A 22,759-nucleotide genomic window follows, 5' to 3' on the forward strand; every position below is an offset into this window, starting at 1 on the left:
GGGCCGCCAAACTCTGCAACGCTGTTTGTACGGACCCTTTGTGTCGCCCCCCTTTCAGCTGTCACATTTGTCACTCTTTAAACTTGAGGGGGATGTCCTGACTTCTGCTTCCCGTCTCCCTTTGTTTGTTTCCGCCCGCCAACGCATGGCAGGCGCCTGGCGAGTGACGTGTCTGGCTGGCATTCGGCTGTACGAAGTGCTCGAGGGGGGAGGGTGCAAGGTCAGCACGATTGTATCTTTCTCTCTTCGGCTGTTGTAAATGACCGTGAACTAATGGCTAGGCAGTGCTGTATTTTTTTAAGCCGAGACACTAATTCGAAGACGGCCGGCACTTACCATGAACGGCCTTAACCCAGCTGCACGCCGGTGTCTGAGAAGCTTCACAAGACCTTCCGGGCTTTTAATCGTTGGTCCGTGAATTTCGGTAATCCGTGATTATCTCGGCCCTGACCATCACGTATTAACGAGGTTCTACTGTACCTCAATAGGATGTGTTCCAAGGAAAACGTAAACAGGCCAAGTAAATTGTAAGCATTTAAGTTTTTAAAGTACTACATTTACATCAATATTTTTCCTCGAATCCCGAATCTTTTCCCTCGAATTTCGAATCTTTCGAATACTAGAGATTCGGTGGTATTCGAGGATTCGAGGATTCGACCGGCACATCCCTAAAAATCACATAAACGTTACTGTGGCCATAACTGTAAATATTATCTGCGTGTATTCCTAACTTGTAATGTTTCGTATGAATGCTTTTAATTATCTTGAAACTCAACCAAACCTCCCTCCCCTCCCAGCCCCTTCTCAATGACCCTGGTTCTCCAGCAACTGAGCAATACATGAAGTAAATTTAACCCTAGGTTGGTGTGTTGGTCCCAAACACCTGATATAAAAGTAACATAGCCATTTGCAAACAGCAGGCGACCAGTAGCTGTGCAGCCTGATGGAGGGTGATGCCATGCTTGTTCACAGCAGTGACCAACCCGTCCAGCCGCGTGCTGCGGATGATGCGGCTGCGGGCGAAAGGCAGTTGCGACAGGCACGCGCAGAGACCCGGCAGCGAGAGACAGTCGCCGGAGAAGAGCGTCACGTGCAACGTGCTGCACGACCCGGGGACCCCCATCAGAGCAGACATCATCTTCATACACGGCCTGCATGGCTCGCTCGAGAAGACGTGGAAGCAAGGTACGAACCAGCTCAGCACGTGTCCACTCTGCCCTGTCACTCTGTCTTTGGTTGCAGGGATGGTTGAGGTGTCATCACAGTGTCCTTGAGTTTCAATATTCTTTTTAATGCACGTGCTCACCTTGATAGGATGAAAATTACAAGTAATAGAATACACACAGATCACATTTGAAGTAACATTTATGGACTTAAGATATTTTTTTGAATAGTGGTTGTTTGATAAGTTGTAAATAAATAATAGGGAGGGGACCAGGCTAAATTATTTTCCCCTGGGCCATTGGTTTTTTTTCTTGATAGCCCTACTCTTGAGAACCATGGTTTGTGCTCTAAAGGTAAGGCAGAGGCAACTTCATTGATAGGCACATTTTAGTGATGCATTGTCTTCCACAGCCTTATCCTTCCTTAAGCTGGGTACACAATTAAAAAAACATAAGCGAGTGCATAGCAGGCCATGCACACAACTGTATGGAATCGGTTCACAATTGAAATCTTACTGTTAAATGTAGCCAATGATATTTCGCCATGTATCCAACGTCTGTTGGTAGGATTAGTTAATAACTGTATTAACTACCATATTCATATTCAGTGACATCTGACCAATAATATGTGAACACAGTTTTTTTTAACATATAAATTAATTTGGGTTACTTTTGTAAAATTTTAAGTAACAATTCTAACAACACAATGGTATTATTTTTATTTGAAAATTAATTGCTAATAATTTTTTATTAATAATAAAATTAATTTTTAAAGCATAAATTACATCTGAACATTGTAATATCTCAAAAAATTCTTGTCACAATATGGTTGATAGATATAAACAGTTCTCTAATCTTGCCAAAATGGCATTCTACTACACTCTTTCTGGCTGTTGTGCCATGCGTCCTTAACAGAAATATACATATATTAATTTCCCTCCTAAGCGTACTACCTCCCATGCACACCATCTTCTTGTGGGCTATTGTGAATCAGTAAGTTCAAAAACATGATGGTGAAATCTTGTGCGCGTTTTTCAGTTTTGCACCTAGCTTTATATGAAAATGACATGAGATGTTGAGAGAGAGTTGAGGTGAATCTAGTCAGGAGTTGGCTGTTATACTAGAGGAGCAGACCTGTCATATCCACCAGTTTGAGTGGATGAGAGGAGATTGTTAGGAGCAATGATGTTTTGCTGGGTGAGGAAAATGGGAGTCTCCCAAGAAAATCCACCCATTAAAATTCTTACTGTAATTATTACTTGAAAATATTCTGGTTTTTATCCATTAGAATTTAAGAAATCTTAGTGAGATGTAAGGTATCTGACCATTACCTATACATCTGTTACTCTCGCCAGTTGTATTTATGAATTCAAAATGTCTGTGTGAACTTAATTATACACCAGTACAAATAAGTCATGTGTAAATTACTGTGATAAGAGAGTTACAGCTTAAGCCTTGTCAATTATTGTGATGAAACCCTAGAGCAACAATTTTATATTTGGGATGAATTGTGAAAAATATTATCAATAATAATTTCTTTAATTATGCAATACCTTTGGTTTTACAACTCTAGGATACATATTCCTCGTCTATACTTCTGATAGATCCATTGCCACTCATAGTTTAGAAGTTGAAAATTTAAAATTTCGCAGCAATCATTTGTTCATGGTAATGAATGGACTGATTTTCTTTTGGTCTTTTGCATGTGAAGTTTTGTTTATTTGTTTTAAGAATGCCTACATGTGAAAATATCAATAGTTAACCTTAATATGTGTGTCCTAACAAACACATAAAAAAAAAATTTAGTAACGATATTACGTCTGGCAACCTAAAAGTGGCTAGATACACTGGTCTGTAAGTGGCAGCAGTGAGCACTGTTATTGGTCGTGGCGGGGCAGTGGCAGTTGTGTGTGCGCGCAGGACTGTGGGACCCAGCGGTGGTTCAGCCGGTGCCCCTGGAGAGGCAGCAACCCCCGGGGGACGAGCACGCAGGGCCGCGCACGCTGATGCTGGACGTGCAGGGCCAGGAGACACGCCTGGCCAGCCTCATGAACGACCTGAGCCGCCAGAGTGCATCTCTGGCCACGGAGGAGCACGGCCCCTCTGCCTACTCGCCGTGCTGGCCCCGGGACTGGCTGCCTCTCGACTGCCCCGGGGTGCGTGTGATCGCGCTCAACTACACCACCGACCCCTTCCTGTGGCGCCCCCTCTGGGTCACCAAGAGGGTTAGGTACTGTCCCCATTTGCTTCTGTTTGCTGCTCCGCTAAGTATCTCCCCACTTTCATGTCAGTGAGTTAGTAAATGAGTGACGTAAGAGCTACAATAAGTCTGAGCTTATAGTTACAAGTGCCACACAAGTCTATGCCTTGTAACAACCAAAACTACAGCCCTTCCCACTTGTCAATCTATTTATTATGTTTTTGGATCATATATAAAACTTGGTCAGATTTTCTGATATATTGTACCAGCTGTTCGCCAATTTCAGAGATTTTTTTGAATGTTTGTATTGCGCTTTTATGATCTTAATGTACATTAGTTCATGTTCTTTCATATTTTGTGAGTGGTTGAAAATTACGTCATGTGAGCACCCTTGTCTTTCTCAGAAGAGAAGGGCAACCATGGAGTCAGTCAGCGTCTGTACGAGGTACCAATAGGTCGCGTGTCGGGCGATGGTTTACAATTAATATATTAATGTAGTGGAAGAGAAAATTTTGGCAGTTATGGTCCGGGCTATGCCAAACTTAAAAACCGTTTTGGATATTTAAATTAGAATTCATTCAACCACAGTTATCGGTAATAGCCCAAAACAATGAGTAATTTCTGCATTGTTCAAAGAACGGAGTCCTTCTTGCAGGCAACCACAGGATTTACTTGTGAACTGTATATGTATGTTTTTACCGTTGGTACTGACGAACTGCATATTTGTGTTTTGGAGTCAGTGTAGATATTTTCTGCAACATGTATGTATAAAAATAATAAAAATCAGTGTGTGTCCGAGAGACTTTATCTAAGCCATCAATCATCAACATTAAAATTTTTTTTTGAACTTAAAATATTTTCCTAGCACCCCAAAAATTTTTTTCAAGTGTTCGTGTATGTGCACTCTAGTCTAATGTTGAGCTAGCCGGAGGTGTGGAGTGTGACAGGGTTACCGAGGACTTAGAACTTCATGCATCACAGTAAGTTGGCGCTTCAACCAACCATGCTATGAAAGTCTGCTCCACACATTAATCATATTGTTTTCATACACTGGCACTTTTTTCATAGTCTTACTTTAAATGTCATACCTGAAGTTTCACAAAATCAGTAGATCACTGTAGCCTTAACTTGGCTATCATCTTAAAAAAAATTTTTTCCTTCTAAAGTTGAGTTTAAACATTATTTATTGCACACCTATATTTAGAAAGATCAAGGATAAAAATAAACTGTAGAAAAATAATATATGAATGTGAACTGACAGCAAATGTACCACCTTGCTAACATGGTCAAATTTTAAATTGTAGATGACACTTTACAATAATTTTTATTGCAAATAAAATTGTTGATATTTTGTCTTTAGTGTATTACATCATCAGCATTGTGTGTATAATGCACAGGTCTGGCATGTTGGAGCGCAGTCGTGAGATGATGAGTCATTTGCGTGAGATCGGCGTTGGCAATAACCCCATCATCTGGGTGGGCCACTCCAAAGGTGGTGTGTTCGTCAAGCAAATCATTATTGATGGTGAGTGTCAACGACTGTTGGTTTAAGTTGCATTTTTTGCTATTGGAAACATTTTGAATTTAAGAGGCCATGTCAGTAAATGTTTATTTCCAATATTCTGCTCTAGAAGTTCTCTCTTTTAACAGTGAGATTTAGTGGCTTATTCAACCGAAGTAACTGTAGCCGCAGCGCGTGATAAAGCTACGAAAAATGTATCTGGTTCCTCGACAATCTGAGAGGATGACAATCTGACCGGCGGCTCACTAGGAAATTGCGGATGCAGGGATTCAGAATCAAGAAACCTCACATTTACAACTGTAGTATGAGTCGTATCTAAAAATTTTAATACTTTAAACGTATCGGAATACAATTATTCTTCAAACATGTGGTAATTATTCTTTATCTGGATGTAATATTCCGTGAAAAATAATTTTGACATTAAACAGTATACGAAATTCATCATGTAACGTTTTAAAAGGATAATAACATAAATTCATATGCTTAGATATTGCATATGCATTACACACAATCTAAATACAATCTCACTTAAGTCAGACTACCTAATTTTTTACAATGCACTATTATACAGTTTAACAGAGGTAGGAGAACCTCTTATCGACGTTGTTTCAAAGAATTAAAATTTACAAATATTACTATTTATCTTATTACGATATGTATCTTTATGAATAAGAATTTACAAAAAAAAAATTTGAATTGATTACATTACACTTTAACATTACACAAGACTAAAACACTAACAAAACTTAATTTTATATATTGCTGCAGCATATTAGAAGACGAAATAACTCACAAGACTAACATTAAGAGGGCTGCATTACAAATTTATTTTACAGAGGAGAAAATATCCTTTAAAAATATTTCATTACCTCATTGATTACTTAATACTGCCGTTGATGTGATCGTAGATATAAAGTATTGAAAATATATATTCCATTATGTTTATGTAAATATTTAGAAAACATTATTGCTTATAGATGCTCATTATTTAAATAATAAAGAATCTTTTACTTTTATGTATTGAACAAACAAAATACTTATAAGTTAATAAGAATAAGCTTAGTTGAGAAACATCTTCAATTTGTATTGAATTCAATGTACATATCGAAAATCATGTACAATGAATGCAACTGATTGAATTCAATAAATATTTGATCTTGTGAAACGGCCATAATGGTGATGTAGATAATTAAAGATGCTCACATTCATTTTGAGAGTCCGTATAAAGCCTATTGCAATTCTATAAGTATACATTAAAATGCTTTTAAAATAGACATGTGTAATATAATTAAAACTTGTTTAAGTAAGATCATCACAAAAAAAATAATGAAAATATAAGATAAATAATATAATATAAGATTTTAACAAAACACACATACCATAAGAGAATATTAATCATGGCACATAATTCAACACAAAATACTCATTTCAGTAAGCGCTACGTAAAAATAACTTCTATTTTTATGCTGATAACTTTGCATTGTTTTATATATCATTATTTCTAACTTTTAATATTCCCTACACATTAACTGAAATTAATTATCTACAGAGTCTTAGCAAATGTTGGTCTGTACCACATACAGTTCGTACGATATCTATGTGAAACACATACAGTTCATTATTAGTAATTTCAATTATATTTCCATGAACATAATGAAATTAGTATAGGGGCTAGGTTGTTCACTCTTGAGTGCTTCTGAAGTATTTTCATTGTGAGTTAACATACATACCAAATGCCATTCTTCCAGTAAAGTTACAAAGAAGAAAACAAGATAATATAAGTATGTATGTAGTACCATATTTTAAACCCCTATTAAATGAATAATAACTCAATCTCTTTTCTGGACTATTAAGTAATAATTTTTTATTGCTGTTATTTGTAACTTTAATAAAATTACAACTAACAAATTAGTAAAATGTATAATTATGTGCGATATAGTGTGACATTTTTACTTGGACGGCAAACGAATATAATAAAATGTCTATTACAATGTTAACTTTACTCATTATTATGGAAAGAAACAAAGTGGGCAGATAAGCATATTCTACACTGACATTTAAAAATGCTCAATTAAAAATGAACATTTCTTCCCAATGACAAACAAAAACATTGTATGGTCGCGAATAATACATTCGTATGGCGTCACATCAGCGGAATATTCCCTTGGCATAAATGTGTGAAGTCTGTGGCACTTGTGGAGAAGTAAACCTTCGCTCGAACACAAAAACAAATGAAGGAACAGCTTTCTTTTTTTTGATGGGATGTGCAATCGGAGACCCCTGGGGTGGTTGAAGAGTGTCAGGTCGGTCGCCAGACCAGATAGTAAAAGCTCAGGGGCTGAGGATAGAAAAGGCCTATCTCCAAATTATTAAGTATAAATGTTGTCATGTAATAGTGAAAGACTTGATTACACCGAGGTTTTTAAACCCATCATGATCATGAAGACACTGATCGAAAGGTAATGTACAATACATTTCAATGGCCTTTTCAGTTTTTGCTAAATAATTATAAATATAAGCAAAATTTCACTGTATCTGGACAAATCAAAATATTGATAATATTATTTTCATCACAGAAATAATATATGATATGATAACTAAATTTGAAACAAGCGGTTATGTTAAATTTATTGTATACTTTCAGTAGGCAAAATTTCCGGCCCCTACCTCTTATAGACTGTGAGAAAAACTGTCTTTTAAAATAACATTGATATAGATAGGAGCGCAAATTTGTGACACGGCCTCTTAAGTAGCAAATGTTTCTTGCATTTTGAATATATGTACCATTTTTTAAAGCATTTTATGAGTATGCATCATTATTGAAGATGGCCAAAGGCCACCAGTTTTCTATTACTCCATTAAGTATCGAGAAACAACTTCTCTTTCAAGTGATGGACATAGGAAGGCTCAGCATGCTAGGATGACAGAACAACAGAACAGCTTTGTGTGACAGATTTGCAAGTACAGCCCTCGTAGATCCTGATCTCTGGATAATATGGATAAGATTTGTAAACATTTTATTTAATGTTTGCATACAAATTTTTTAACTACGTTAGCAAGGACGTAACTATAAGCACGCCAAATTTTAACTTTTTAGTTTGATTCACTGTACAGTTCCTGCATTGATTGTATATTTATGGTAATAAATGAATGCTTTTTGTTGAGTTTATGAAAGTGCACCAGCTGACAAACATCATGATGTACTTGGAGCTTCATTCAGACACCGTCCAGCTGAACTATTAATGAATGATAAAAATGTTTCCGTGACCGTGCTTCATTCAAATTCCATTAAGTGTTTGAAACAAAAGAAAGTGGACAAAGTCTTGGCTAAGAAAAAATGTGAACAGTAATTTTTATTTTTTTAAATGTCTTTATAAACAATATAGGCTATGTAAACTATCCAATATTGTGACAAAAATTAACTTTTATTGAATTGAATGATAAGACTGCTTATTTAAGGGGTTTGTTTTTCATTTAAGCTATATTACCTGGATTATTCAGGTTTTCGATCGTCGGGATGGCCTTTGATCCCATTTAGTCCAGATGAACGAGGTTTAACTGTATGTGGTTTGCAGCTAGTGTGGTGGCGGCCAATGTTGGCAGAGTCACCACTGAGCTGTCCTTCGCCACTAGCACTGTGGGCAGCGCATACCTTTCCATCGAAGCCTCTCACTGCTAGGCCTTGCCGTCAACGTCTTTAGTCAAATAGTACAAGTATCGTTTATGGCCCTGTTGCTACCTCCTTCAACTGCGGCAACTCTTCGTGCAGCCGTGGGCGGCCTCTAGCTGGCAGCATGTTGGGTGTCCTGCCCTGCCTGTGAAACCTGGGAGTGGTCCACCGAGGTTCACACCGCTGCTCACTGGGGCTTCCTCCGGCAACCTTTCACCTGGCTTTTACTGAAATTAGTTAATTCTTTTCCAAAGTACGTAGTTCTAATTGAGCTCAATTACATTTTTTTTTACTTTTACCAACACTACGGTCTGGAGTACAGACTTGTGCTGGCCAGAAATATTCTTTCAACATCTTTGTGCCTCATTTAAAACTTAACGCTAGTATGGGACTAGTGACTTGTATTAGTATATCGACCAGGGAAACAGTTTTATTTATGCACGTCAGGCAGGCGGTGTTTGCTTTGAATCACAGCATTCGCGCTTATGTTTATTCACAAAGGTTGTTTCAGAAATGATTTGACTATCCCAGATGTGCTGTAGGATGAACTGACTGGTGTCGTGTTTTGTTTCTGTTTGCCAGCATTTGAGAGCAGCGAGGGAGAGGTGTCGACGCTGTGCCGCAACACGCGAGGCATCATGTTCTACAGCGTGCCCCACCGTGGCTCCTCCTGCGCCGACATCAACCTGCCGCTGCTCAGACAGTCGGTGGAGCTCACGGAGGTGCAGCTGGGTGAGCAGTCGTCCCTCCGGCATCCCTCCTGACAGGGTTCCCCTCGCAGTCGTAGACCGAGTGTGGTCAGGGACAATGTGCGAGTTTGCAGGTCCTGCTTAATTCCTAAGATAACTGTCGTAAAGAATGTGCCATGGCAGATAGAGTGGGCATATTTTGGAAGTTATAAAATCTCGTAACACTTTAATATGTCTAAAAATCAGTTTTTCAAGAAAACTGTATTTTTTTTTCACAAATCAGATCTTTGCAGTTAACCAACAGAAAGTTGGTAAACTGTAAGTCAGTGATTGCTTTGGAGTGCAAAAGACAAGAAAGACTCTGTAGATATAATCTCACATTACTAGTCTCTGGTTCACTAGCCTGTCTCAGGCAGCACTGTCACAATGTTTGAAACCACTCAGAGTCATTCTAAAATTATTTAAAATGTAACTACTGGTCTGGTAAAGCAGTGGCGAGCTGACTCACGTAAAGATTATGTTGGGTTCAATCCCAACCACCTGCACAGATGGTGGGGATACCCCAAACAAGGTTGTCTAACCCCATTACAAGTGGCTGCTGGTAAAGTTCATAAACATTACTTCACTCTCCCACCGGTAATAGGTGTAAATATTTTGGCTTGCTCTTATAGCTGGAATATATTAAATTCCATTTTTTTCTGTGCCAAAATGTATTATTTTTTTTACCATAATCATTTTCATTTTTCCTCATCCATAGCCCTGTTTTTAACTATTATAGTAGTGTAACTATTCATTAGCTAAGCAGGGTATAAAACCTGTGAGATTATTAGATGGTGTTGGTTTACTTGTCTTTTTGACCATTAATGAAGAGAATGGTATCAAGATGTCATTGTTTATGTTTTGGCTATGAACTTAGGTGAGCGGAACATTGGGCTTTTTTGATGTGTGTCTGATTCAAATAATTATTTGTTTTACCTTTTACAATTTTGCCTTCAATAGTTACTCTCTGGCTTTGATCCCCCTTTGTTCCATTGTTAATGTTTTTAGTGCTGTGACATCTATATAGTATTTTTCTTGCAAAATACTTTCAGTAGAACACAGAGATGTTGTAAGTTGACAGCTCTGGAATCACGGCCACTGATAGTCCTCATAGATAGTGTTTTAAAATTTGTGTATTCATTTTAATTCAGTAATTATTGGTGTGATATGTGACCTTAAAATTGCTTAAGGAATTGGCCCATTCAGTCCTGGCCTTAAATATTTTAGATTAATTGGAAACACACAGCTGCCATGTAATTTGCTGTAGTTACAAGTGCTGATTTTTTCCCCAGAGTGCCCTGAAGTACTGTCTCTACACGCCAGGTTCCTTAGTCTCATAGAGAAGCAGCACCTCCGGGCGGAAGTGTTCAGTTTCATTGAGACCATCCAGACGTTCATGTCTTTCCTCTACATCACCATCGTGACCATGGAGTCGGCAGGTAATGAGTTCAGCCGGCTGATCAGCAGCTCTCGTTTAGACTTCTGTTCAGAGATGTTTGAGACAGCAGTTGGCCAGATGTGTAACATGCATACGAGGGAAACACACATACTAATGTGTTTGGGCAGATTGGGTTGAGGCAGTCACTGTTGTGGAATCAATTAATTACATGACACCACTGTAATCTAGAGATTCACTGTCAGTTGTTATAAAATTGAAGTTTAAATCTGCTGTAATGCAAAGATTATAACAAAATTTTGTAATAGGTGTGATTTCACGTAAAAGAAATATAATAATGAATTTTTTTATATACAAGCAAACAAAATTAATTTGTAAACAGCAAGGTAGCATTAGCTAAACAAAAACATAATCATATTATAATAATACAGACGGAAATGTACTTAAGTGTGACAGGATAAAATCCAGTGAGGCCTAGACTTAGCTCGTGATTCAGTACCCACATTGTTTAAGTGCTCACCTGAAAAAAATTTTCATTACTGGCTCGTCAGATTTAGACGTTTAAGTGAAAGACTAATTTCAATTTGGCTGAATCCTCATTATAATAACTGCTGCCCTTTGGTAAAATAACTTTCAGTGTGAAAACATAATATTGTTACTCAGGAGTGCACAAAGAAATATTTCTCAGGGAGGGTGATCTCCAGTGTTGTTAAAAGTACTCGGAAAAAGTAATTGGGCTTAATTACAATTACTGTGGTGATAATGTAACTAATTACAAGTAAAAATTACTTTACATAGAAGTAATCAGTAAAATTACAATTACAATTACAATTACTTTCCACTACCATTTTAAAACTGACCTTCGATTCAATTTTTTAACCTTTGTTACATTAATAAACATACATACATTATGTTTTGTTAAAAAATGATTTCATGTAATGATTAAATTTATTATCTTTAATTAAATGAATAATATTTAAGGACAAACTTGTTTGAATAACATCAAAATACTTCATACAAGTAGCTACCTGTAAAAAGAGTAATACACTTTAAATTTTGGAATTGATCTTACAAAACAATTGCATTTTAAAGTTCTCATCAGATAGATTCCCTCTCTCGATGGCAAAAACATCTTTACCAACACTAAAAAGACGCTCAACGGGAGCACTTGACGGCAGCGATGTGTTAAATTTTAAAAATGCAGATTTTAGGATAGGGTAATGTTGGAAACACTGCAAGTCACTTAGGGCGCGGTTACACGGGAGTCTGAACTACTTCAGTTCAGGTGAACATGTTCAGCTGTTGAGTGCGGTTACACACAGTCTGAACATGTTTCGTTCTAGGCCATTTCCCATTTAACTTAAACAGGTTGGCAAAGTAGTTCAGATCGACATATCTTCTACATTAGCCTCTGATTGGCTGTTTAGAATATAAACAGTCCTTTGCAGAAATTCAAGATGGAAAGTGTTCCTGGCACAAGTTCGAGTAATATTTTACCGAATGCTGGGCCGATGCCGATCCCTGATCGTAATAAACGTCTGATTTTGTTAATTTTGCAGATCATAATGATCGGCAAAACGTAGCAGATTATTTGAGCCGATCATTGGTCGCCTACTGCAAACTTATAACATTGAATAATTACCTATACCTAACAACTTTCCATGTTTGTTTACGATATTTTTCGGGAAGAAAATTCAATTATTCATAGAAAAATAATAGGATTTAATAATTTAAAACTAACCACACACGAAAAAAATATACCAATAAAGTAAACAAATAGCGTAAGTTTTATAAACATTGAACAGTTACATACCTAAGTATCAATTTCCACGTATATTTACGGTACTTTCGGTAAAATAATTTTCCATTATACTATTTGCAAAGTTATTTATAATTTACGAACCGTAAAACTATGTATTTGTTTACCATTTACGGTTAATATTACCGCAATGGCGAATGGCGACTGTTGTTTAGGTTGGTTATGTGACGCCAGAGATTAGAGTGACGCGCGTCGCGCGATGGAATTCGTACGGATTAATGACGCTATTAGTCTCGTGGTTAGTCTACCTCTTCGGGAATTCATCTATTTAGTGTTTTCTCGCTAAATATGGCCTATTGAAAGTTTTGTTTAGCGAAATTAATATTCTTACCCTGTTTAATGGGAAATAGAGCTTTTTTTTCTTTTGTATAAAAACCTGGTTGATGAAGAGTTTTGTTCCCCATTTAGTGGTACAGTAGAACCTCGTTAATCCGTGACGCGCTAATTCGGGAATCGGATAATCCAAGACGATTTAAAAGTGCAGAAAAAAAAGAGAAGCTAAAATTGTCAGAGCTTAAAATTTACGTCACGCGGGTCGGCGGCCGGCAAACACTGCAAGCCATCGCGTGGGCCGTCAAACTCTGCAACAACGCTGTTTGTACCGACCCTTTGTGTCGCCCCCCTTTCAGCTGTCACATTTGTCACTCTTTAAACTTGAGGGGATGTCCTGACTTCTGCTTCCAGTCTCCCGTTTGTTTTAATGTTGTTTCACGTGCTGCTGAGTTACTTTCCACCCGCCAACGCACAGCAGGCGCCTGGCGAGTGACGTGTCTGGCTGGCATTCGGCTGGTCAAAAGAAGGGAGGGGGGTGGGGGGCTACCCAATATTTATGTGTGCAAGGTCAGCACGATCTTATCTTTCTCTTTTCGGCTGTTGTAAATGACCGTGAACTAATGGTTAGGCAGTACCTTATATTTTTAAGCCGAGACACTAATTCGAAGACGGCCCTTACCGTGAACGGATTATCCGGGTTTATTATTTTTATTTTTTTACAGAATTTCAATTATTCGGGCATCGGCGGGTCCCAATTAACACGAATAATGGGGAGTTTACTATTTTTATCCATCTGCTGCCAAGGCGCAGTAAGCCTCGGGAGATGTTACATCACATGACCTTGGCCTTAACCCAGCTGCACGCTGGTGTCTAAGAAGCTTGACAAGACCTTCCGGGCTTATAATCGCTAGTCCGTGAAATTCTGTAATCTGTGATTATCTTGGTCCCGACCATTACGAATTAACGAGGTTCTACTGTATTTCGTATTCACAAATTAACTTACAATCGGGAATTATTGAAAGTTTGTTGGCGGCACTGGGGGGAAGGAAGGGCAATAAAATTATCATCGCTGACGTCTACCAGCACACACGGATCACAGAATGATGGAGTTGTGATTAGGTTGAAGATTTGGTTTGACCTTATTACATTTTAACGCAGTTAATTGTGTGTGCGTGTGTGTGGTGATTTATAAGTAATCATGTCAAAAAAATGTAGTTTTGTCTGGGAATATTTAATCGTTAATAGTGATCCGTCAAAAGCAACGTGTAATCAGAGGTACTTAAAAGGCTCTAATCGGCTCAGAAGATCGGCAAGATCGGCAGCAGATGATCGGCATCTGCATGATCGGCAAAATAGGTGCAGGCCTCGTCAACGTCCTCCCTTGCAATAATAGTGCACCGACTGTGAAGTGCGGCGAGTAGGGACGCACCCGCGTGCGCCCTAGCATGCCAGTGGGCTTCTTTTTGTGTTGTAAATAGTTATGCTTATTATGTATTTTTACATGGTCACGAGCCTCAACAATTGTGTATATATTTTGTAACGTAACAAAACTCTCACGTCTGAAACACTGTGTAAATACTTCGCTTGTCATGTAATCGTAACTAATTAATTCATGTGTAAATTCGCTTTTTAATTAATTACTCGCTAAGTTGTGTTAATAATTCTGTGATTTTTCTCAAGTGCTTATGCCGTGCTAGTAATGTAATCGCAGCCTGGCGCGTCGCGGGGCGGGCCTCTCCCACGCCGGCCGATTTCCTCTCCCCTCCTCCGCGGCCCGCGGGCCTTTGTCCGCTTGTGGGCGGGGGAGCGCAGTGGTGTTCTGGGCGCGATAGAGAGCAGACGTGCACGCCGCTCTGCGCTGCTCGTGAGGCGCGTTTTCTCATCTCGCAATCCGCCAACAGTGAAACATCACGGGTCGTCTTTGCAGCTGAGCTGCATTCGTTGTATCGCTGGCCGTATTGAGTTTTACAAGTTTTTCCGGGACGTCACCAGCCGAACGTCATAGGCCGTGTACGCGCATCTACGGTCCGCCGAACCTCTCAGTCAGTACGAATCTCTTACGTGACGGACCGCGCACGCGCTGTGCATCATTTCAGAACAATCGTAACCGGAACCATAGTTACGGGATTACCTTCCCTGTTCGTGTCGGGACGTATTCTAAAGATGAGACTTATTTCCGGGAGTCCGGGTCGCGGCGGGGAGGGCGCTCATTCCGTGACGTGCCTGCCAGGCTGCGGCAGGTTCTCTATGCGAAAATAAAAGGGGCTCGTGGAAACGAACATCACCGAGTTATCCTTGGAGCTGCCTACCATTCCTCCTTCCCACCTAAATTTCCTCCAGGTCCCGTAATTTCCAGTCCCGGCCACGTTGGCCTGAACTCACTCCTCACCGACGAGAGCTACACGGGCAAAACAGGACAATTACACTAACAGGAAATCAGGGACCTAAAGGAGAGGGACGTCTATATATATATATATATATATATATAAATTGATCCTGACCTTAATTTTCTTAAAACTGAGATAGGCACTCTCGCTCAAAAAATAATAAAAAATAAGTTTATAAAATTTTACTGTGCATGTTGTAGGAATTCCCGATTTGTAAAAAAATTTTGAGCAATATGAAAACATTCCATTTCTGCTGATAATACTTTATAAACGAGTGAGAAAATCCCGCGTTTTCTGGATACAAAATAGAGACAATCAACACAGCCATTCGTTGACAGTAGACAATCGGTTTTAGAGCTGAACACACTTTTCACCAACTACCGTGTAACCGTACACTTTCGCGTTTGTAAACGTGTTTACTTAAACATGTTCACCTGAAGTAGTTCAGGGTCCCGTGTAACCGCGCCCTTTGGCTCTTCATTTTTGATCATAGATGTGCATACGATCGTAGCACTACAAGCGTAAAATTATAAACTTTACTAATACAAAAGTGTATGATCTTCTTGTTCCTAATTGTATTCATTATACGTTCCGAGAATAAAAGTAACGGCAAGTAATTATAAAGTATCGATTACCTTAATGTATCGATTACAATTAACGTTATGTATTCCGATTACAAGTACGAATTACATTTTTTAAATGTAATTCGTTACAAGTATAAATTACTTGAAAAGTAATCGTTACAAGTAATCCGATTACTTGTAATTCGTTACTTAACAACACTGGTGATCTCAAGTAAGGTAACAAATTGGGAATGACTGGATTGAATGTTACTAACAAGGACTGCCTCCAAAGAAACAGAGAAGGTTGCTGACAGCTGCCTATAAAGCAGGGATCTGATTCTCCTACCAGCTTCATACAGGAACATAATCATGGTGTGCACAAAATGTTATATGTATCTGTATTTTGTGCAGATGTTGCAAATGATAACATTTGCAGATGCTGGCATTGGAGACATGCTGGGAGTGCCTCTGGACCACAGAAACATCTGCAAACCATCCAGCAGGTAAAGTATATCTCAATCATTTTACACTCCCTGCAAGATCTTTACACACTCTAGAAACAGTTCTAAGCAATTTAAAATAAGATCACAATACACTAGTATAATGTTCAGGGTGTCTACCGACCCTGGAAAACCTGGAAAACCTGGAAAAATCAGGGAATATTGTAATCAGGGAAAAATCATGGAATTTTTTTAAAAATCAGGGAATTTTTGTTTGGCATGTTGTAGTTGGCAATACGTTTTTTGTTTATTATCAGCTTGCATTGACGTAGCATCAAGTGTATCCCCTCCCATTTTTATTTTTGAATGGCAAATATTGAACAGTTCCCACGTCCATTTTCTTTTATTTACCATCAGATTCGAAAGTGGCGTTAAATCATGTGGTACAAACTGGTTCAAGCTGGTCTGTTATCCTGCTGACGTGACGTGCTGCAGCATGTGCTTCCCACGTTCGGATTATACCGACAGGTGCATTTAATTTTAAGTATTTATGGATACCCTCAACGTAAACTGGGCATTTTTGTTAGCTTTGAAAATACGTATCACAGACACTTTTGGTGAAGATTCGCCATCATTGCTAGAAATTGGTAGCTGTGGGCTTCATACGGTCCATGGTGCTTTCAAAACTGGAATTTCTGCTACACAATGGGACGTTGTTAGTTTTTTGAGGCACAGTTACTATTTGTTTAAGCATGTACCTGCAAGGAGGGCAGATTACATTAGAATAACTGGATCAGAGATTTTTCCCAAGAAATTTTGTGTAATCAGATGGATTACTGCAGTTGCTGAGCGTGCCATGAAAACGTTACCCCACCTGAATAAATTTGTTAGTGAAGTTTCTATTTCTTCTGTCTCTTTCAGTGTAATGAAAAGTGCTCTTGAAGATAATCTTCTAGAAGTAACATTGACATTCTTCCACTCTTTGGCATCAGAGCTGGAATTGTTTCTTACAATGTTCCAAACTGAAGCACCCATGGCACCTTTTCTCTATGATTCACTGGTAGACATTTTATTAGCTTTGGCAGGAAAGTTTGTGAAAGCAGAGGTACCGAATTGCTTTAAGGAGAAACGCAATGTATCTCGATTGGATGTAGATAACCAGGAAAATCTATTGACTGCTAACAATATCAAGTTGGGTTATACAGTATGCCATGCCATCAAGAAAGAGAAAGTACCAAAAAGTCTGTCCTGTTACTGAAAAATGATGTTAGGACTTGTCCAAAGGTTATGGTAAAAAAACTTCAAGACAAAAGTCCTCTGAAGTACAAACTTACCTAGGGAATTTCTGCTTATGTCCATCTGTGGCTTTAAATTCGGGTGTGAGGAAACAGCTTTTGAAGTACAGTTTAGAATGTTGTCTTCAAAACAGGTGTCTATCAGGACAAGAAGCTGATAACATTGAGCAATCATATGAGTTGGTATGTTCCTCGCAAGATTCTGAAGCACTGTTCTCGTCTTTTTCTCGAGAAGACAGGCGCCTTGATCACTTGTGGATGCTCATTCTTAAGGCACATGCAGTAGCTGCCAAAACAGGCCTACTAAAGTTTGTGAGGATGATGATGGTACTTTCCCATGGAAATGCATAATTGGAAAGAGGATTTTCAGTGAATTCTAATCTGCTAACTGAAAACTTGCAGGAAGAAACACTGATTGTACAAAGACAAGTGTTTGACTTTGTTCAACGTTCTGGAGGTGTAAAGCATGTTGATATCACCAAGTCCATGTTACAGTATGTAAGAAATGCTAGTTGTAGATGTAAGGAAGCCCTGCAAACAAAACAAAAAGAAAAGGAAGCTACAGACAAGAAGAAGGCAGAAAAAAGGAGAGTTGAAGAGGAGATCAAGGCATTACAGTTGAAGAAGGCTCGAGTGTTGGATTTGGCTCGTTCTGAAGCAAGTGCAATAGACACAAAAGTTGATTCACTGCAAAATTGATGGGAGCTTCCTTTTACTAATGTTTTTGCAAAAGTAAGTGTGTGAAATATTTGTAGCAGCATGTTTTATTTGCCATCAAATGAGTCACTTTGGCCTCGTCTGGAAGAAGGTAATTTTTTTTTACTTATTTATGTGAGTTGAAATACTTTGAAACCCATCAATGTACTGCTATGCAGTTTTTTCAGTTTCGTGGAATGTCGTAATTGTGTTACAGACAACCTGGAAAAATTCCGTTTTATACCTGGAAAAATCAGGAAATTTCATTTACTAGATCTGGTAGACACCCTGAATGTTGTTAGCAGTTACTCAACTTACTACAGGCAACATATTAATAGTAGTTGCTTATTGAGTCCTTGTGTATCCCAAAGCTGACTCAGAAGCCTTGTTGCCTCCCTAGCTCAGACACAGTTGCTGAGGGTGCTCGCTGCCTGCCACATGACTGGGGCATCATTCTTGCCATGGATGTGGGCTAAATAATAATAATAATAATTTATATATATATATATATATATATATATAATATATATATATATATATATATATATATATATAATATATATATAGAAACATAAATAACAGTTTCTAGTTGAAGTTAGCAAAAATTTCATTTATAATATTGCTGAACTAAAATACAATTTTCGTGGCAGCTGTTAACGAAAGCTTGTGAATAACTAAGGTTTAAAAATGTAAATATGAGCTCATTCAGTCACTAATTTAGGAATGCAGCATTTTAATTTTTTTTTTTTCACATTTTCATAAAAAAAATTGCAATGAATTTCACTGTATTTTGCAGTTTGCAAATTTTTTTGGATCAATATGTATAGTAGCAGGTTGTGAAAAATAAGGTGAATAGGAACTGAAATGAAAGGTTGGTTGCGTAGGTTAATTTAGGTTAGATAAGATGCATAATTTAAAAACAATTATTTCATAATTTAAATATCTCTATATTTTCCATATAATTATTGTACCTTCAACTTAACCAACCTTTCACTTAATATTATTAGTCTAATTTTCCAGAATGTGAAGAAAAAAGGTTAATTCTTAAATTAGGGATGTACCGATATTGAAAAACCACGATTGACGATTAAGAATACCGATCATATTTGCCTGATTATTATATTAAATAGTGAATGCAATGTATAACATCTCTTAACAAATATTTATTTTGGTAAATGCCAACAAATAGAAAACTTAGCAAAATATACTGTAATATTTGATCAAAGAATTCGTCACTCCATTTACGTGATGTATGGATGTGCATTAGTGACTAGAAAACAATAAAACAATCTACGGTCGCCGAGTCGTCTTCGCTAACACAGACATTACCAATATTCAAAAAATTAATTTCGGTCGCAAACAGAAATATTCCTACAACCGACCACCAACTATCACAATCGTGAACTTTTATTCCTGTTTAAATATTTGTTGTTATTATACGGTAAAAATAAAAAGTAAAGAAAACTTTCCCGTTATTAAAAAGTAGTGATGGGTCGAATCCCATTTTTCCCGAATCCGAATCTTGAATTTGAATCCCAAACAGTACCTCGAATCCGAATCCAGATCTCAAGGGTTAGTTATAAAATAATTTATAAGTTAAGAGAAAAAATTAAACATTATGCAGAATTATTTAACCCTTTAAATTTTTATTTAAAAAAACAAGGATTTTGACACGGTCTGGATCAAGATGATTCCATTTTTGGTCACATATGTTTCCTGCAGTGCTGAACAAACGTTCAGAGAACACTGTCGCAGGTGGTGAACACAAATATTTTTTGGACAGTTTATGTAGCCTGGGTGAACACGCAGACTGAGTTTTCCAATATTTGAGGATTTTTATTTCTGGGTTAACTGTAGGATCACGTAAGAATCTGGTCACTTCATCAATTGCTGTAGAATACGACTTGGTGGATTTAAGGCATTCAGGCATTATCTGTGAGTACAGTGATTCATGTATCCACGGAAATCGGAAAACGAAATTCAACATCCGACGGAACAATATTTTGTAGTTACCAACTTAACTTTTTTTAAAGTCCCAAATGAAGATAAACACTTTACTGAAATATTTAATGGAAACTGAAAGGCGCCATCTTGGCTTCAATGGTTTTAGGCCATAAGAAATATTGTTGTGCATCTTTTAAAATTAAGCCTCACTAAAGCATAGTGATTAATATGCCTGAAGTTAAAAGTGACGGGGTGTTTTCTCTAGTTTACCCATTCAAATTCTTTATATTAATATTAGTTATTTTTTATGTTGCTCAAAATGATTGGCTAACAAATTCATTGGTTTGCCATCATGGAAATCTCAGAAATTTATGTGTGCAAGGTCAGCACGATCTTATCTTTCTCTCTTTGGCTGTTGTAAATGACCATGAAATAATGGCTAGGCAGTGCTGTATTTTTTTAAGCCGAGACACTAATTCGAAGACGGCCGGCCCTTACCGTGAACGGATTATCCGGGATAATTTTTTTTTTACAGGATTTAATTTATCCGGGCATTGGCGGGTCCCAATTAACACGAATAATGGGGATTTTACTATTTTTTATCCATCTGCTGCCAAGGCGCAGTAAGCCTTGGGAGATGTTACGTCACATGACCTTGGCCTTAACCCAGCTGCACGCCGATGTCTGAGAAGCTTGACAAGACCTTCCGGGCTTTTAATCGCTAGTCCGTGAAATTCGGTAATCCGTGATTATCTCGGTCCCGACCATCACGTATTAACGAGGTTCTACTGTACCTCAATAGGATGTGTTCCACTGTTCCAAGGAAAACGTAAACAGGCCAAGTAAATTGTAAACATTTAAGTTTTTAAAGTACTACATTTACATCAATATTTTTCCTCGTATCCCGAATCTTTTCCCTCGAATTTTGAATCTTTCGAATACTAGAGATTCAGTGGGATTCGAGGATTCGAGGATTCGACCGGCCCATCCCTATACAACGGAAATTCCGGTGAAGTGAGAAAAGTTGGCCAAATTTTTTTGTTCATCACATGACGTGCGTAACCTAAACGTTAAATGGAGATCTTGTGATTATGCTGTTCAAATAATAATAATATTATTGTGTTTTATACTGTTTTATGTGTTTTATTTTATTACAAGCGGCACTCAAAGCAGTTGTTTGATGCATGGAGCTAACAATAATGGAAATACTAGCCATACATGCTAGAAGAAAATCGTCAATTGAATAGAATAAGAGTATATTTAATTTATTAGATGACAAAGTTTCTGAAACATTCAGCACGTGTATAGGCCTACAGTCTGAACGGTGTTTCATGAATTAAACTTAAAAGAGTTTACTATTTACTGTTAAAAGAATATATTAGCATCATTGGCTTGTTTTTCTTATAATGCTAAAAGATAACTATGATAAATATAATGAGAAAATGTTGACAATTTTGTCTAAATAATCGGTTTAAATATCGCAGATTAAGATTAATTACCAATTCTTTATTATCGGGCGATTACAGTTAATCAGGATTTGAATCGGTACATCCCTATCTTTAATTCTTAACCTTACTATTTGAATTCGATATTGGTATTTAGGGATGTGCAAGTACCCAATATTTTCGGGTACCGTTTGAATCCACAATTAAACGAACCCGGAATTGTACGTACATGGATTCGAACAGTATTACGAATATTCACAAAAGTTATAAATTAATTTAATATGGCTCAAAAATACTAGGAGTGAAAAATAAAATTAGGCTACTATTACGTAAGTATTTATAATATGATGTATCAAAGAAAGATATGTAAATTAAATAATTAACACAGTGACATTAAAAGAATTTCGAGATTTCGAGAGCTTAACATATAGTTACGAATTTCGTCGTATAGCAAACTGTAAACTAAAAACAATTACATACCTACAAGAAAAAATGGTCTTGGCTATTTATTGGAGAAAAAATGGTTTCATTTGCTGAAACGTTTATAAAACTGAGATTTCCCTTTGGCATGCAGTTTATTACGATTAAGTTAGAGAATCAAATATGTTTTGGTTTTCATATTTTAAAGTGTTTATCATTATTTAAGTTTAAATAATTATAAACATTTCAATCTCAGTGTAATAAATAATTGCCAGTAGTTACAGTTATAAAAAAGAGAACACACATTATTTTTTAAATTAATCAGTTATTTTGAATTATTCTGTGCTTAATATTCGGAATCGGATTCATATCTCAAATATTGCCAGGGATTTGAATCGGATTTGAACCGAACTGAAAATCAAGTATTCACACATTCCTATTGGTATTCACGAATAATTTGATATTTGTATTCGTATTCATATTCAATTTGAATTAAAAAAACTGATATTTGCACAGGCCGAGTAGTTAGTGATCAAATTAATTTTCAAAGCTACAAATTTCTGATAGACATTAAGCTCAGGTTAGATATGTGTTCCAGAGATAATGGTGGACAATGGAGGCTGATCTGTAAGAATTGAACTAACCAACAAAATTATTTTTTCTTAATTTACTATTTAACATTGTTACTTTGTTGAAGGATTTTGTGATATTACAAATAGTTTTCTACCTCTTGATAGTGGTGAAGACAATAAAGTAATGGGATCCTTAAAATCTCCTTTATTTTTGATTGCACAAGAG

General features: G+C 37.3%; 1 protein-coding gene across 6 annotated transcripts in view; it reads left to right on the forward strand.

Annotated features, from left to right (window-relative positions):
* LOC134530640 (protein SERAC1) overlaps window positions 1-22,759 on the forward strand; it is a 60,985-nt gene that overhangs the window by 24,890 nt on the left and 13,336 nt on the right. For 5 of the 6 annotated variants that reach the window (XM_063365660.1, XM_063365661.1, XM_063365664.1 and 2 more), the window contains 6 exons: window positions 973-1,185; window positions 3,084-3,393; window positions 4,761-4,888; window positions 9,138-9,287; window positions 10,576-10,722; window positions 16,158-16,224. In XM_063365660.1, coding sequence (XP_063221730.1) covers window positions 973-1,185; window positions 3,084-3,393; window positions 4,761-4,888; window positions 9,138-9,287; window positions 10,576-10,722; window positions 16,158-16,224 — 1,015 coding nt within the window. The remainder of the gene's footprint in view (window positions 1-972; window positions 1,186-3,083; window positions 3,394-4,760; window positions 4,889-9,137; window positions 9,288-10,575; window positions 10,723-16,157; window positions 16,225-22,759) is intronic. The other variant, XM_063365662.1, reaches the window with a different exon arrangement.

The sequence above is a fragment of the Bacillus rossius genome, chromosome 3, assembly GCF_032445375.1.
Source record: "Bacillus rossius redtenbacheri isolate Brsri chromosome 3, Brsri_v3, whole genome shotgun sequence".
NCBI classification, from domain to species: Eukaryota; Metazoa; Arthropoda; class Insecta; order Phasmatodea; family Bacillidae; genus Bacillus; species Bacillus rossius.